This window comes from Rousettus aegyptiacus, unplaced genomic scaffold (genome assembly GCF_014176215.1).
Source record: "Rousettus aegyptiacus isolate mRouAeg1 unplaced genomic scaffold, mRouAeg1.p scaffold_m13_p_8, whole genome shotgun sequence".
NCBI lineage: Eukaryota > Metazoa > Chordata > Mammalia > Chiroptera > Pteropodidae > Rousettus > Rousettus aegyptiacus.
The window spans coordinates 35012648-35030119 of NW_023416311.1; the positions used below are offsets into that span (position 1 = coordinate 35012648).

A 17472-nucleotide genomic window follows, 5' to 3' on the forward strand; every position below is an offset into this window, starting at 1 on the left:
GCTGTGTCCTACAGATTTTGAGTAGTCGTGTTTTCATTTTCATTTGTCTCAAGGTATATTATGATTTCTTCCTTGACCTTATTGTTAACCTATTCATAGTTTAGTAGCATGTTATTTAGCCTCCATGTGTTTGTTTTTTAGTTTTTTTCTTGTAATTGATTTCTAGTTTCATACTACTGTGATGGGAAAATATCCTTGATATTATTTCCATCTTATTAAATTTGTTTTGTGGCCTAACATGTGGTTTAACCTTGAAAATGTTTCACATGCAGTTGAAGAGAATGTATATTCTGCTGCTTTGGGGTGAAATGTTCTAGAAATACCAGTCTGCTCTAATGTGTCATTTCAGGTCACCGTTTCCTTGTTGATTTTCTGTCTGGAAGGTATGTCAATAGGTCTTCATACCCCCTAAAAATATGTATTACTGTTGATCTCTCCCTTCATGTCCAGTAATATTTGCTTTATATAGATAGGTGGTCCTACATTGGGCATGTAAATTTTTACAGTAGTTATATCTTCTTGTTGGATTGATCTCTTTATCATTATGAAATGTCCTTCGTCTCTGTTATAATCTTTGTTTTAAAGTCCATTTTGTCTGATATAAAATTTCAATTTGCATGGAATATCTATTGCCATTTCTTTTCTTTCAGTCTGTGTATCTTTAGATCTGAAGTGGTTTTCTTTTAGGCAATGTATGTATGTATGGATTTTTTTTTTTAATCCATTTAGATACTCTGTATCTCTTGATTGGAATATTTAGTCCATTTACATTTAAAGTAATTATTGATAGGTATATAGTTATTGCTGTTTTATTAATTTATTCTGATTGTTTTTATAGTTCTCTGTTCTTTTCTTATTCTCTTACTCTTTTTTTTTTTGCGTTGATGACTTTCTATAGTGTGTTTGTATTCCTTTATTTGTAGTATATCTCTGGTAATTTTTTGGTTTTTGGTTTCCATGTACTTCGTACATACCTACCTATGTTTAATTTATTGTTGTAATTACGATCTTCCTTCTTTTGCCTTTTAACCTTTGTCCTAGCTTTATAGTTTGTTGGTCCACTGTTTTTATTATTTGCCTTCGTCAGTGAGAATTTTTTTCTTTCCTATATTTTCTTATTCATATTTTTTATCCCTTTTTCTTCTTAAAGAAGTCCCTTTAACATCTCTTGTAATATTGGTTTAGTGATGATGAACTCTTGGCTTTTTCTTATCTGGGAACTCTTTTATCTTTCCCTTGATTCTAAATGATAGCCTTGCTGGGTATAGTAATCTTCAGTGTAGGTCCTTATTTTTCATTACTTTGACTATTTCATGCCAATCTCTTGTGGCCTGCAAAGTTTCTGTTGAGAAATCAATTGACTGTCTTAAGGGAGCTTCCTTGTATGTAATTAACTGCTTTTCTCTTGCTACTTTTAAGATTCTCTGTGTTTTTAACCTTTGACATTTTAATTATGATGTGTAGGATAGACTCCTCTGGGTTCATTTTATTTGGGACTCTCTATGCTTCCTGGACTTGTATTTCTATATCCTTCATGAGGTTAGGGAAGTTTTCAGTCGTTATTTCTTCAAAAAGGTTTTCGGTTCCTTGTTTTCTCTCTTCTGGTACTCCTATAAGAATGTTGTGGCTGTTGTGTGAATGTGAATGTTGGAGTTCTCGATGTTGTTGTCCCTTTAACTAGCCTCATTTTTTTAATTCTTTTTTTCTTTTTGCTGTTCCTTTTGGGTGTTTTTCACTACCTTGTCTTTCCTATCGCTTGATTCCATCCTCTGCTTTACCTTATCTGCTTTTTTATTCCTTCCGAGGTAGTCTTTATTTCGGTTATTATATTCTTCATTTCCAATTGATTTCTTTTTTTATGGTTTCCATCTTTTTGCATAAGTTCTCACTGTTCATCTGTTCTTCCCCTAAATTCATTAAGCATCCTTATAACCAGTGTTTTGAAGTCCGTATTTGGAAGATTGCTTGTCTCTTTCGTTTAGTTCTTTTTCTGAAGTTTTGTGCTATTCTCTCATTTTGGATGTGTTTCTTTGTCTTCTCCTTTTAGCTGACTCCTTGTTTGTTTGTTTCTATGTATTAGGTAGATTTGCTATGTCTCCAAATCTTCGAAGGGTGGCCTTATGTAGTAGGTATTTCTGTGGTCCCAATGGCACAGTCTCCCTGGTCACCTGAGCCACATGCTCCAGGGGTGCCCCTTGTTTGGGTTATGTGTACCTTCCTGTTTTAATTGAGCCTTCATTGCAGCTGGCACATCAGTGGGTGGGATTGACCTTCAAGTTCACTGGCTGTGAAGACTGGCCATGACTACAGTAGACAAACTGTTGTGCAGGGGCAGACCCCATGGATCAGGATTCACTTTAGCAGGTCTCTGGTGCCTGCCTGGTCCACCCTTTGGGTGTGTCATTTGTGGAGCTGGTTGGGCAGTTCTCTGGTGTGGTCTGAAATTGGCCACTGGGTGTGTTCTTTCTGGGGCCTCTTGGGAGAAGGGACTGTGGTGAAGACTAAGTTCAATTACTGCCTGTGTCCAGCCCAGACTACATGGTAGCAGCTACAAAGTGATCTGCAGTTGCTGGCTGCCTGTGCAGGGCTTGGGGAAGCCTGGGAGAGGCTATGCTGTAAATGGAGGCTGGCTACCACTAATACAGGACTTGGGGCTACTTAGCTAGAGGTGTACAGGGTACATTAAGGCCAGTCACTGCTTATTTGGGGTGTATGTGCCTTTGAGAGATTTTAGGGAAGTCCACAGTGTGAGCTGAGGCAGGCCATTTGTGTGGGAAAGCTGCTGAAACAGTTTCCGGCTGGCTGTGTGAGTTGGATTAGGCTGGGTCTCAGGGAATCACGAGGATAGGGCAAATGGTGTTAGCCTTGTTAATGGAGAGCTTCAATTTGGTGTCTGCCTGCACCTGCTGGCTATCTTGCAGGAGGGCTCAACAGGGGAGAGTGGCATCTGTCAGCACTTCCTTTCCTGGAGAGACTTGCTCTGACTCCTGCTCCTCATGCCCTCATCCTGAAGCTAGTCGATTTAGTTTCTCGCTGTATGTCCCTGGCACTTTTTGGCTGCTGCCCCAGTGCTGGAGCTTAGGGAAAGTGAGCTTGTGAGCATGTGAATCTGTGCTTGGGCCCTTTAAGACTTGTAGCATCTAGTTCTCTTAGTAGCCTAATGTCTTCCTTGGATTCAGTCCTTGTTGTTTTTCACAGCTAGATGTTATGGGTACTTCTCTCCCTGGCACCAGGGAGCCTGGTTTGGGACTTGGACCCCTCACTCCTTAAGTAGGAACTCTGCAGCTAAGAAATCCCCCCTGATTCTTACTCGACCACACATAGGTGTGAGTCTAGCCCATTTTATGCCTCCACTCTTCCTACCAGTCTCAAAATGTCTTCTTTTTTGTTTCCTTGGTTATAGTAATTATATTTAGCTACTCTTCAGGTAGTTCTCAATGATGGTTCTATAATTTACTTGTAATTTTGATGTGGTTGTGGAAGAGGGGAAGCACAACGTTTACCTTTTTGACTTGCCTGTTTTACTTTATTCTTCACATAAAAAAATAATTAATAAATAACTTGAATATTCACTGCATTCTCAGCACATATATTAAATTTGATTTGTTTTAATCTTATTTTAATCCAAGTGGTTATGATACTTTTTTCCTCACAAACTATACAAACTGTCCTATAACTTTTTTAACCTAGTAGTATGTCTAAGATAACTTTCACATCAGTATATTATTTAGCAAACAGTGTATGATCACTATAATACATTTACGCTATCTGTTATTGATGAACACATCAATTGTTATAGTTTACTGTTATTTTTAACAATGTTCTAATGAGCATTAAAGACCTGTTAGAAGGTATAAAGTATCTTCTGGAACAAGAATTTCATGCTTTTGTCATATGTGGCTATGAAAATACCAACTTTAAGAAGTAACACTCTTAGTACAAAGGTATCCTTTGGCGCCTATTAATTCATAGGTCTCCAAATTTTGACAGAGTGACTAAAAGCTCTTTTATTAAAAGCCTGAACTAAGATGTTAAGTAGCCTGGATTAAGATTTTTTTAAAACCTTTCATTTATGAAGAGGATGACAAAGTGAACATAAGATGGAGTAAGGTATGTGGAAATCAGGATCGCTCAATTTAAAACAACCATTTTCTTCTAAAAGAACTTTTGTGCATTCAGGGAGCAGTTGAATGAAATGTAAACTTTAAAACAACATAAATCTGTAAAAATATTTTAGTCTCTGTGCATTTCTAAAATAAACTTTTAAGAAACTAGTAATTTGATAGAGATTTAGACATTTTGAGTGATTTTAAGACCTCACATTAAAAAAAACTTCACATTTTTGCAAATCTATTTGGAGTTCATCAGATGCTAAGCATGTTTAGTTTTTTACAAAGTAATTCTTCTTCTTTTTTTTTTTTAATCCTTAAATGTTTAGTTAATTCCATGTACCATGAAACTTCCAGAAAGACAGCCTGAGTTTTTCTTTTATTATTCCTTACTGGGAAATGATGTTACAAATGAACCCTTCAATGATTTGATCAACCCAAACTTTGAACCAGAGAGAGCGTCTGTTCGAATATGTAGCAACGTAGAAATTCTTCGTGTTTACCTGGCCCTTCAGTCTAAACTACAGGTAAGTACTGCAGAAAATTGTTGTTGTCGTTGTTGTTGTTTTAATTAAAGATGATCTTTTAAGCATTAGAGAGGTACCCACACTATCTTATTTCGGTAGTAGAGATCTTTTTGCCATATCTTTTAACTTTTTAGGTATTATCCTGAGTTGTAAAGCCATGGCATAACAGTTACTTCAGAATTTTAAGAAATATTCCTGTTTACCTAGTTGATGTGAATAGAGGTATATCAGTTATGAGTCCTTTATAATTAAAAAAAAAATTGTACGTAGAGCCTAAGTCTGTGAGCACAGGGAAGTTTTCATTATTGTTAGTGGAGAGTAGCTGTAGGTACACAGATCACACTTCATTATTTCAGAACTTATATTCCTTATTGCTATTAAAAGCAAAGAGATAACACAACTTTTCAAAATCTGCCCTTGAATTGAGTATTTTTTTGTAAACTAATTTCAAAATGGACTTTATTTAAAAGTGAGTCTTACCTAGTGAAAATTACTGTTCTATTTCTTATTACGGTTGCTTTAAATCAGCCTGCAACTTCCAGAAAGTTTCAGGCAATGAAATATACCACTGGATAGTCATTTGTTTATAGTAAAGTGATCAGTCTTGCATTTTGGGTGGGGGGTAAGAGTAGACATTAAAAAATTTTAGTAGAACTAAATTTTAGAGGTGGCTCTACTAAATCCAAGATATGTAAGAAAGCTGAAGACTATACAAAATGATGAAGAGGAGGAAAAAAGCACATTGAATTTTATTCTGTATCTAACAAATCAATCATTACCAAAGGTATTGACTTATTTATTGATTTGATTCTCATGGACATTTAAGTCATAAAGGTTTCTTCTCTCTAGCCCATTAAAATCATCATACCTAAATAACATTAAGTTATGTCATTGGCGATATTAAAACTAAAAATATTTTTATGTAATGATTGCTCATATGAATGCTGAGTTTGCCAAGGCTTTAGTATAGCAATGAAGAGTTCTGTAACGTATTCCTGGAATAGCTTTTCTGTTGTTACTATTGTTGCCAAAGGTGGTGATGTCAAAGTTTTGATTGGCTATCTGTGATTAACAGTACTTTCTGTCCTTTTACCTTTTACTGTTAAGCACTGTTTTATAAGTAAAGTCTTAAAAGCAAGAAAAGAGAGAAACACTGTGTTTTATGGGTGAATGAAACAAAATTGAGGTCCTTAAATTTCCAAATATTGCTGAATCTACTAATTTTTTAGAACTGTTTAAATTAGTGATGAAATGGAAATAGAAAAAGTTTGAGGTATTGTTTTTGTTTAAATTCATGTATTCATGAAATGATTTACATGTGTAAAATAGAATAGTAAAATATTAACCATAGCTCATTAAAGAGGATAAAAATAGGTTGATAACATACATGTAAACAGTACTGAAAGAAAAAATGACAAAAAAGTAATAGCTTTATTATTGAGTCTTGGTAAACTTTGCACGTGATCAATAGTTTTAACAATGATGTATGAGAATCTATTTCTTAGTCACTGTAATTACCTGCATTATACTTGTTTTCTATGGAGCATTTTATAACTTTTTGTTAACTATATATGTTTAGGAGAAAGAAGAAAATATTAAGCCCTGTTTTGATTTTCTGTTTCATATTAGATCCATCTCTGCTGTGGAGACCAGTCACTTGGAAGTACAGAAATACCCTTAACTGGATTATTAAAAAAGGGTAGTTCAGAAATCAACCAGCGCCCCGTCACAGTCGAGGGTGCTTTTACCCTTGACCCTCCAAACCGAGCCAAACAAAAGCTTGCACCTATTCCTGTGGAGCTAGCCCCCACTGTGGGAGTGTCTGTGGCTCTGCAGAGAGAAGGCATTGACGCCCAGGCAAGTAGTGACCCTCCTGTCCCTGCTGCAACTTCTCTGGTGTCACTCATGATTACTCACAAAAGTTGAACTTCAGAAAAGTTACCCAGCATAAGAAAATATTGATCTTAATTGGTGGTCTGTGTTTATGATACCACCTCTCTGAAAAGACCTTTTTGAAGAGCTCTGTGGCTTCCACTCTGTCTTTTAGTACAGTCTTCTCATGTAGAGGAAACTGTACCCTGCCCTCAATTCATAGTCAGTGAGAATGACAGAAGAAGTGTGCTGGTGAAAGAGAACATTTATAAAATAGTTTCTGGGAATCTGCATTATTGGCTTTTGTTATTGTGAACTCACCTTGAGCTAAGAGAAGGTTCTTGGTTCATTAGTGCTTTATAGTCCTCATACTCTCTTGAGGCAACAGAGATGGGCCTTTCTTTGAAGATATGTGGTTTTTGATTGTATCCCCAAATCAATTTATGCATCCTGTTCTAAGGGTAAGATATTCTTTATGTAGTTTATGAATTAAAGATAGAAAAACTAAAGTGAGAATTTAAAAAATATATATGCATATATTTTTAGAGGGTAGTAGAACAGAGGAGAGGACGAAAATCATACTAGATTTTTTTCTTTTAAGGGAATATAGGCTGCCATTGTATTGCCTCGGTAAAAATAATTATTCCCAGGGACACCTATACCTGACTTCTTTTATCCAGTATCCCGTCTTACCCGTTAGGAGGCATTTTGGTATTTAGCTCTGGATATAATTCCTTCCTGTTCATCTTCCTTTTTCTGGTCTTTGATGCTATAAGAAAATTTACAAATTATGAAGAAAAATAGACTAGGAATATCCAAACTGGGAAAGGAAGCTTATAATTTTTTTTAAAAAAAATCATGTTTTTTGCTTAATCATAAAGGAATGTTTTTTACAAATTATACTTTATTTAAATTTTTTTTTTAGTCTGTAATTGAATTAAAGACCCAGAATGAACATGAGCCACAGCATTCAAAGAAGAGAGTTTTAACCCCCATAAAGGAGAAACTTCCTGAGCCAAAATCTTCCAGTGTATCCCCTGTTCCACCCTACAACCAGTCACCTCCAACAAAAGATGATGCAACAGAAAGTGAAGTGGAAAGCTTACAGTATGATAAGGACACAAGACAAAATCCAAAGGGTAAGATACACTCTTTACAGATCTTTTAGGTACAGATTTTGTAGCCATCTAATAAATGATCGGGAGAGTTTTCTTGATTTCCAAGTGAAAATTGTGAGTTTTTTAAGAACCAGTAATGCATGGCGATGTAAAAAACCAAAAATTCAATTTAAAGTAATTGTAATCTATTGAACTTTATTATAGAACTTGTTAAAAGGTAAGAAAATTTTACTTTTAAACTAGAAATAGTAGCCTATTCAAAAGAAAGACTGTACTTCTTTCAAATAAAGTTTTAATTAGTAAATTCTTGAATATCTCGACTACATTGGAATTTTAGCAGAAAGAGCTACTAACTGCCTCTTATGGTAAACTCATAATAATCATTTTTGATCCTAAAGTTAAGATGGTGTCTGAGAATGCATATTTATATGGCTTTATAAAAATTTTTCATCCATTGCATTTGGATCAACAGTTATATTTAGTAGTGTAATTAATTAGAGTAGTGGTGGATTAGGAGTTAGAAGTTTGGGTGCAAGTTACAGCTTTCAGTAGCTGTATGATTTGGGCCACTTACTAAAGCACGTCTAACAGCATTAAACTAGACAGCTCTGTCTTTTCAAGTTTTGACTTTTTGTTAGACTATGTCATGTATGCCTAAAATAACCAAAACTACTTTTGAAAAAGCGATGTAATTTTATTTACATTAAGTCTCAAATACAACCCTTCAAATGCTAAGTTCTCTTCAGTTGCCTATTGGAAGTAAGTTAGTGCCTGCCAGATGCTATCTTATATAACTGCATTGGTGCTGTATGCTTTTATTTTTGCAATACATGTTAAGAGTAAGTTCTTTTTTTTTACGCAGTTCTGTAAAGGGAATGAAAGCCTGCATAATTTGGGACAAGTCAGTTCTTATGCCTCAGTTCTTATGTTTATAAAACCAAATAGTCAAATTCCTTGCCTGAACGTAAATGAGAAAATATCTTGAAATTATTTGAATAACAAGAGAAACTGTTAGCAAACTTTTTTTTTAATGTTAATTTTAGCCATCAGTTCTGCTGTACCTGCTTTATTGGCCCAGCCAGTGACAACGTCCAATGCTTCAGAAACAGCTTCAGGACAGAAGATTGCTGTTCCAGCAACATCACATCATTTTTGCTTTTCAATAGACTTAAGGAGTGTCCATGACTTGGAAGTCGGTTTTCCAATCAACTGTATATTAGGGTATGATTTGATTTTGTTTCAAAATATTTTCTGAGAAGTAATACCTTTCCTCTGTTTGGGAAATTTGCAGAGAGAGAAATGTCACCAAAGATATTATAATATTTATTAAATCAGTTTACTAAAGGAGGGTGAAGCTATATCCTAATGACTTTGAACTTAAGCCACAGTGGCTTTGGTGATATGAAAGGAAACAGTCTTAACTATTCTTGTATAATAATTGTAAGTAATAACAATAATTGTAAGTATTTATACTAATTTATTAGTGGTCTTATTTAAAATACAGTGACCCTTGAACTTAGAATGTGTTGTCTCTGGAAAAGGTGCCACAGGTCAAAATAATGGAAGGCTAGTATTTGATTCGTCTGTGCAAACTGTATGATAACAGGGAGTTATAGTTCTAAAACCTATATTTTATAGCTGTGACTCTAAAAACCATACCTAATGAACTGTAAGTGGAATGTATCCACACTTACTAGTATAAAAAGTTGAAATATGTATTTCAGTAGTTTTTAGTAATATTACATTTCCATAGACTTTTGTGGCTAAGATATAAATTAACTGTAATATCAAGTGTTTTAGTTTGGAATATTTGTTTTCTCCTTATAAATTTCTTTGGAGCAAGTATTAGCATTTGTAATAAAGTTGTTGGTCTTGATGCGATTGAAGTGAGGAAATCTTTCTGTCATCTTGGGATTGTCATTCCGAGGGACGTCAACAACAGCTTCTGGCTGTTATTAGAAGCATACCTACCTTTCAGATGCATAAATCAATTTATACTTGCATCTAATTTTTCAATTCTTTGATTTTTTTATAAAGTTGTTTCCAAAATCCTCTAAGCTTTTGTGCCAATGATGGACAGAATCAAAAGGACTCAGCACTGAGGGTGATTGTGAATTTTATTTGGAAATTGAAAGCTAGGAAAAGGTTTTCTCTCATAGCTATAGCTTTTCTCAAAGGGTTTATATAACATCTCTTAGCATTACTTTTAGAAATAGAATTTTTTTTTTTTTTTTTTGTCTTTTCCCCCTCTGCTCCTTTAGCTGAGATTCTCTCTCCTCCTGCTACTAGAGGATCTGATCTCAGGATACCCAGAGAGGAGGTTGGCCAGAAGCATAGAAACAGGCTGATCTAAAATTAGTTGCTGTGAAGGGGAAGCCTTGTACAAGTCCACTTGGAAAGCACAAACTCATATTAGTTTTTGTATTTCCTTTTTGCCATAAGGGCCACTTGTTGAATTATGGAGTGCCTACACTATTAGGCAATGTGCCTGATATTAGGGGTACATGGGCCACATAAACAGAGTTCAACCTTGTGAAGAAGACAGATTCAGAAATAACTCAATATTTGAGGGAAGCTAGTCATTCACTTGCCAAAGAAAAGGGGAAAGAATATTTTAAACTGAGGAAATGGTATGATCCACTTACTCTACATAGAATTCACTTGATAATAAGGACTGTTGTATATACCTGAAACTAATATAATGTATGTTAACTATAATTAAAAATGAAATTTAAAAAAAGAACTACTGGTTCTGTCTTTGATGCATTTTAAGTTATTATTAAAAATACTGGCCATTTAGTTTTTTCTGTGTGACAGATTATATATTATAGTGTTCTTCATTAATATGAAATTGTGATTTGCAATTATGTAATGGAATTTGTGAGGTAACACTGATATTGGAAAAGTTTGTTTCTTTTCTGTTTTTATTCACTACATCTTATGTAGTGAGGTAGTTGGTGGTTGAATTTCTAAGGTATAAACTCTCTCAGATGACCTGATTTCAGTGAATGTGTATTATATAGGAATTGAATAAATGCACAGGATTCTTCCTATAAGAAAAGCAATTTTTACTAGTGGTTTAAATTCTGGTTTTCAAAATAAATAACAAGATATGACATGAAATTTAAGCAGGCATTATAATATCTTTATATTTGGCTTTAAATACAAAGTAAGTTCAGCAGTAGTCAGGCATTCCTCCATTTACTCTGGTACGGTTTTTATGATGAACGGAAGAAATGATTTTTTGTCAGTCTGTTTCATCTGTAGTATATTTGAGTTGCTTTCACCCTTGATACTCTGTTCAAAGACAGGATTCCATAAATGCATCCTTTTGGAGTTAACTAAAGGCTTTTTAGCTCATAAAAGATCAGGACATTAATTGTATACAAGAAAATAGGGTTAGAAGTTAAATTCAGCAAGCATTTCTTGAGTGTTTACTGTAGGGTGGGCACTGCTTGTTTGTTCCTAGGAGTGCAAAGATGAAAAAGATGACTTGAACGCTCAAGGAACTGTTAAATTAAGGCCACTTGGTCTTTGTTTTTACTAGAGTCATTCTCATTCCTAAGTCATTGTCTTGTTTGGAGTGTATCAAAGTGACTATCATTTCTTTATTTGGTGTCATTGCCTTCAAAATATAAGAATTCTCTTTCTTTCCCTGAAGGTCATGTCATTACTTTTTAAGACACTAAATTTTATCTGTAAACTCTATAAGATTTTGTTTTTCTGAAATTCTAGGTACTCATATCCATTCTTTGGAAGTGCAGCTCCAATTATGACAAATCCTCCTATAGAAGTTCGGAAAAACATGGAAGTTTTTCTTCCCCAGTCTTACTGTGCTTTCGATTTTGCAACTATGCCTCATCAGCTGCAAGACACCTTCTTAAGGTAAGGTATACACTATATATATATATTTCTTCAAGTCAGCTCTTGAAAATTTGTATCTTATGAACAAGAGGCATTCCTGTGGGTTTAAAGTCATAGTATTTGAGAATCTAGAAATAAATATACTAAAATGTCTGTGACATTTGTGCTTCTGCCTCAAAAAGTTTTATGTGGTTATGAAGGCTGTTTTCAGATTTTCGTGACTTATTTGCCTGAGTTTAGATATTAGAACTTTGTTGTAGCAATCTATGAGTAATGAAGGAACTTTGAAAAGTAGTCTTGCCTTTTCCTAATACAATCTGTGAAGTTAAATACAAACTATTTAGTTTTTATTATAGATTCATTGAATGACCGTAGTGTATTTTCTTTTTCTATTCTTTTATCTCTATAAAATGGAGGTGTTAATCCAGCTATCTGAAATGGATTTGTGAAGAAAAATTAAATCCGAAATGTCATTTTATTTTCTCAGAGTATCACCATTCAAATTTGTATATTATTTTAAAAGGAAGAATGAAGGGTAACTAAAATTTAACCATTTGTGGGAATAATAGTGTTTGGAGGGTTTTATTTGTTGCATAGAAAAGAGGTGTAGAAAATCTAATAGAATTTAGATATGTTACCTATGGAATTGAGCTTTTACATTTTAGGTAACAAAAACATCTTTGACCATGTAAAGGGAATTCATAGATTTTAACCCAGAAAAGACAGTTGAGAGTTGATAGGTATGAACACATGTGTTTCTCTCTTCCTCAGGATTCCTTTGCTGATTGAATTATGGCACAAGGATAAAATGAGCAAAGATTTACTTCTGGGAATTGCCAGAATTCAGCTTTCCAACATCTTGTCTTCAGAAAAAACTCGCTTTTTAGGTTCTAATGGTGAACAGTGTTGGCGTCAGACTTACAGTGAAAGTGTACCTGTGATCGCAGCACAAGGGTAATGCATCTTACAAATTGGTCTTAGCTTTGCTTTTTATTCTCATTAGCTAGCTATAGCTTTTGATATCATCTTTTTTCCTGATCTTTCTTCTCTGACCTGGAGGGGCTGTGTCCCTGTTAGCTCTTTAGCTTTTTGACACCCATTATACCCTTAAGAAGTAAAGAATCTCTGCTACTATAATGCTGTAATATTTACTTGGACTATTGTATAATATTTCCCTCCTTTCTCTTTAGCCTGATAATTTTAAACTCAGGATCTTTTTATTTAGTAATTCAAGGTCAAATTTCTAGTGTTATATTTACATTATTTTGCATTGAGAATAACTTTTCTGCTTGAAAAATATTTTAACCTTTGCCTCATATCCAAAGTCAGAGAATGTTACAAATGGTTGACACTTTTTTTTGTTTTGTTTCACCCTGAAATGCATTACCATAGTGAAAAGCTGGAGTTCACATATTTCAGACAAAATAATATATTTGTCGAATGATCTTTTTAATAGAAATTTAAATTCAGTTTGACATTATGTATGACCTACTTTATTTTTAAAATATAGTAGGAAAGTAGAAGTAAATCAGGCTCAATAAAAAGCTGAGCTCTAAAAGTTTTATTGAAATTTTTTCTCTTACACTCTCCCATCCATAGTCACTTCTAGAGAGCGGAGGGTTTAGTAAAACTTTTATTCACTTTTAAGATGTAGAAACAGGTGTTTTAAAGAATCAAATATCCTGATTCACTGAAAATTTTTTTGTTTTCTTTTTGAAAAATTGCTCTTAAAAATTAGTATTATTTTCTGTCATAAATAGAATACAATGAAAAGTAATCAGAAGTCAGATTACTTCTGATTTTAATGCTGTTCATCTGTTATAAATATTAACTTTTATTGCCCTGCTCTGTAGACAAGTTTTAGAAGTTTTACCTAAGTGAAAACTTCAGATGTGGTAGTGCTTAATTTTACTTTATTCGTTTGTTCTAAAATCTGTGAGATTAGAAAAAAATATAAAAGTTGATTAATTATGAGTTCTAATTGTGTGGGATCCATTCATTAAAGTTTGATTTGACCAAGGGTTTATGGAATGTATTTGCTTTAGACAAAGCCATGGTTTTTTATTGCTAAGATTTTATTTTCTTCTAATATTTGTCTTGTTTTTATTTAATAAATGCTACATGTAGTTCTATACTGTGAGAGGTATTCATTGTGATAAAAATAACATAGTTATTCTACTTCTAGAAATTATCCTGAGGCAATGCATATATCTATTAAAGGATCTATATATGAGTATATTCATCCCAGGAAAAGCAAAAAAAAAAAAAAAAAATCAGACTAACCTATATTCAAGAATAGTGGATTTTTTTTTATTTTACTACATAAGTTCTTTCATACATTTTAGAGGCATTAAAAATTACATTTTGAATTAATCTTTATAACATGAGAAAATGCTTTTGTCGTAGATATTAAAAAAGGACAAAACTGTATGATCATAACATGCATGAGTACATATGTGTCTACATATATATAAAACAGAGGAAGAAAACTAAATTTTATCAGTAATATTCTATGGGCAGTGAGATTTAAAGTTTCTCTATACTTTAAAATTTTTCCACGTAATCTACAATTGTCATAGGTCCTTTTATAATACATGTAGATATGTATTTAATAAGGTGTGATCCAATAAAATCATGTAGATGAAAGGTCTTGAAGGCTATAGAAGTTGCTGCAGTTTCAGCAACAAGTGTCAGGTACAAGAAATGTTGCCTAATCAATGCTATAGCATTGGAGACATAAGAAAAATAATATAAAAGTATTTTCATGAATTTTAATGTAATTCCGATTTCATTTGTAGGTCAAATAACAGGATAATAGATCTTTCTTACACAATGACTCTTGAAGATTATGGACTAGTAAAAATGCGTGAGATTTTGGTCTCTGATTCAGCTCAGGTAAAATCATTGATTATCATCAAATTACTCTTTAAATTGGATCTAATACATGGATGTGTATTTGTTTCAATATGCTTTTTTTATTTATATGTTAGGTTTTATCTGCTGTACAACAGAAGCCATCTTCTCTTCCTCCAGCACCTTGTCCTTCAGAAATCCAGACAGAGCCTCGTGAAACCTTAGAGTACAAAGCAGCGCTTGAGCTAGAAATGTGGAAAGAGATGCAGGAAGACATTTTTGAAAATCAGGTAATTTTATAAATGTTACTTTAAAACTCTATTTTTGTCTGCTTGGTATATTTTTCCTTCTCCATAGTAGGCTTTTCTCTCTATGTTCCATGGGTACCCTATCCAGTCCCTTTGCATATCAAGAGTGCCTTACCTCTAAAGAAAAATGGACAATAAAATAATACTTGAAATGCAACAGATTGGCAGAAGCCACTCAGAAGGATTCCCCTAAACTTTGTCTATGATACTTAGGCAAAACTGAGACTAAAGGTAAAGGTTCAGAATTTAGGAACTTGAAGGATTCTTTTAATTTTAGGTTCTCATTTAGCATGCCCTCTTGGAAGCTGGAATAGTCAGTCTCTGATCAAGAGAGTTAGAAAACCGTCATATAATCTCTTGGATTATACTCATATGGGTATTACACCCGGCATCCTTAAAAGAAACATATCAGTGATCACTTAATTTTTTTTAACTAAAAACAACTGATTGGTTTACTTGAAATATTTAGAGTTTTTCCCTGATGTTATTTTTCTTCCTTTTGTAGCTAAAGCAGAAAGAACTGGCTCATATGCAAGCTCTTGCAGAGGAATGGAAGAAAAGGGATCGAGAGAGAGAATCCCTGGTAAAGAAAAAGGTAATAACTTGCATAGAAATTGAAGGAGGAAAGGAAGAATGTTAATGATCATGTCTTGTATGTGCATTTTTAAAATTATGTATGTTTCGAATTTGGGGAAAAGATAAATTTTATTATATTTTAGGTGGCTGAATATACTGTTCTGGAAGGAAAACTTCAAAAGACCCTAATTGACTTAGAGAAGCGAGAGCAGCAGCTTGCCATTACAGAATCAGAGGTAGTGTATTCGTCTGTCAAATATCTTTATTTCACAGAATCCATATATTAGGTTCATATCATTCATTTCTTTTTTTCTTTATACTTGTATAAAATATATTTTATAGAAATTTTTTCAGACATATGGAGAAAACAGCTCTTCAGCTGGGTAGAGCATATTTTATGTGTTAGAATTTGAGGAACAGGGAGAAAAGTGTTATTTGAAATGGTTCTTCTTAAGTAGCTCTGGCTGACTTCTGCAGTAGTGGAGGTGTTTCGTTAACTTGCCCATTATGTGAAAGGAATGGATAGTTGCAGTGCCTGGAGAGAAAAGAAAATGTCGTGCAGGCTCAGAGGTCTAGAATCCTGATTTTGTTTTCAGTGAGAAGGGACTGTCCCTCGTTCCTGTCCATGAACCATTAGATCCCAAGAACAGATAAAACTTACTTAGTACTAGGCCTAGGTACTAAAATTTACCCCCAAATTCTTCCAAAATAATTAGAATTTCTTCTACATTAAATATATATCCTCCCTAACCCAAATGTATTTCTTAAAATTTTCTTACCTTATCACCCTAATCTTCTCCTTATACGTTTTCTGGGATTTCTAAATTGATTTAGATGTTTAAACTTAAATATAATGTGTATTTGTTCCCTAATACTGTGGCTCTGTTATCTTCTATGTGATTAGGCAGAAAATAAGTTTCTAAAAGAAAAAAAAAACTTGGACATATTTGCTTATATAATGGTTTTATTCAAATAGGAATTTTAAGTGATAAGAATATTTTTAATTGAATTTATACAAGTCATATATGGATTTTTTAATATGCTTTGTATATTAAAATTAAATGATTAAAAATTTATAATTTCAGTACACTTAAAGATTAATAACTGAAAAAAGTATGAAAATAAACTTATAAGTATTCTAAACATTTAAGTGTGTGTAAGGATAATAGAATATTGAACAGTATAATGCAGCTCGTAATAGGCCAACCTCTTAAAGATGCACTTGTTTTAAGCTTCAAAGAGAAAGAAAGGAACTGAAATTAGAACGTGAACGGAACCTGCAAGAACTTCAAGACTCTGTCCGTAGGGCCAAGGAAGATTGTGTTCACCAAGTAGAATTGGAAAGATTAAAGATCAAGCAGCTAGAAGAGGATAAACACCGACTTCAGCAACAGGTTAGATGAACTACCTTCATCTCTTTACACTTAGTTTGTGTTCTAGAAATATAGTTTACTAAAACTTATAAAAATCTGGTTTTGAATGATTGTTCATATTTATTACACTGAGATTCAAATATACTTTAAGTTAGATCTTTTCCTAAATCAAAGCTGAGGACCATATTGGAATAATTTTTCTTTTCTTATAATCATTTGTATGAGATGGTACTGTATTTCAGGTAACTTTCAACTAAAAATCTTTTTCTCGTAAATCTCCTTTTAGCAAATGTGCACTTCATGTATGACGAGACTAAATTCAGTTAAGAACCTAATTTTACTATAGAATTGTCTGTGCTCCTCTTCATTTCCTCACTTTAACACTCAACTCTCAACCCATCCCATTTCTCTTTCCATCCCCATTGCCCCAGCCAGCTATTTGTCAGGCCACCAGTGGCTCAGTCACTAAGTTCAATGGGCATTTTATATTTGTCATTTTCCTCATACTCATTGAAAGCATCAAGACTGTTGTCCTTGTTTTTGTATATTCTCTTGGCTTCTATAACACCACTCTCCTTGTTTTCCTCTACTCTTGCCACCCCTCAGGCTTATTTTTTTCTTAGCCAGTATATGTTAGACGTCCTGCAAGTTCAAGACTTACTTTGTACTAAACAACCTTATTAATTAACCTTATTAATACCCATGGCTTCAGAGATAATATATACTTCTGGGACTTTCGCATTTATAGCCCAGACCTTTCCTTTGCAATCTAGATATATATATATATCTGCCTTTTGACATCTACTTGGAAGTCTTAAAGGCATTTAAAAACCAACATGATCCTCCTATCCATACCTGAGCTTCCCGTAAGT

The 17472-nt window shown here is 33.6% G+C and overlaps 1 protein-coding gene across 4 annotated transcripts in view; it reads left to right on the top strand.

Annotated features, from left to right (window-relative positions):
• Positions 1-17472, top strand: part of CEP120 (centrosomal protein 120) — a 68461-nt gene that overhangs the window by 19723 nt on the left and 31266 nt on the right. For all 4 annotated transcript variants that reach the window (XM_036225592.1, XM_036225591.1, XM_036225590.1 and 1 more), the window contains 11 exons: positions 4439-4636; positions 6266-6493; positions 7434-7647; positions 8670-8847; positions 11362-11511; positions 12262-12444; positions 14289-14385; positions 14481-14633; positions 15157-15246; positions 15371-15463; positions 16460-16621. In XM_036225592.1, the coding sequence (XP_036081485.1) occupies positions 4439-4636; positions 6266-6493; positions 7434-7647; positions 8670-8847; positions 11362-11511; positions 12262-12444; positions 14289-14385; positions 14481-14633; positions 15157-15246; positions 15371-15463; positions 16460-16621 (1746 nt within the window). The remainder of the gene's footprint in view (positions 1-4438; positions 4637-6265; positions 6494-7433; positions 7648-8669; positions 8848-11361; positions 11512-12261; positions 12445-14288; positions 14386-14480; positions 14634-15156; positions 15247-15370; positions 15464-16459; positions 16622-17472) is intronic.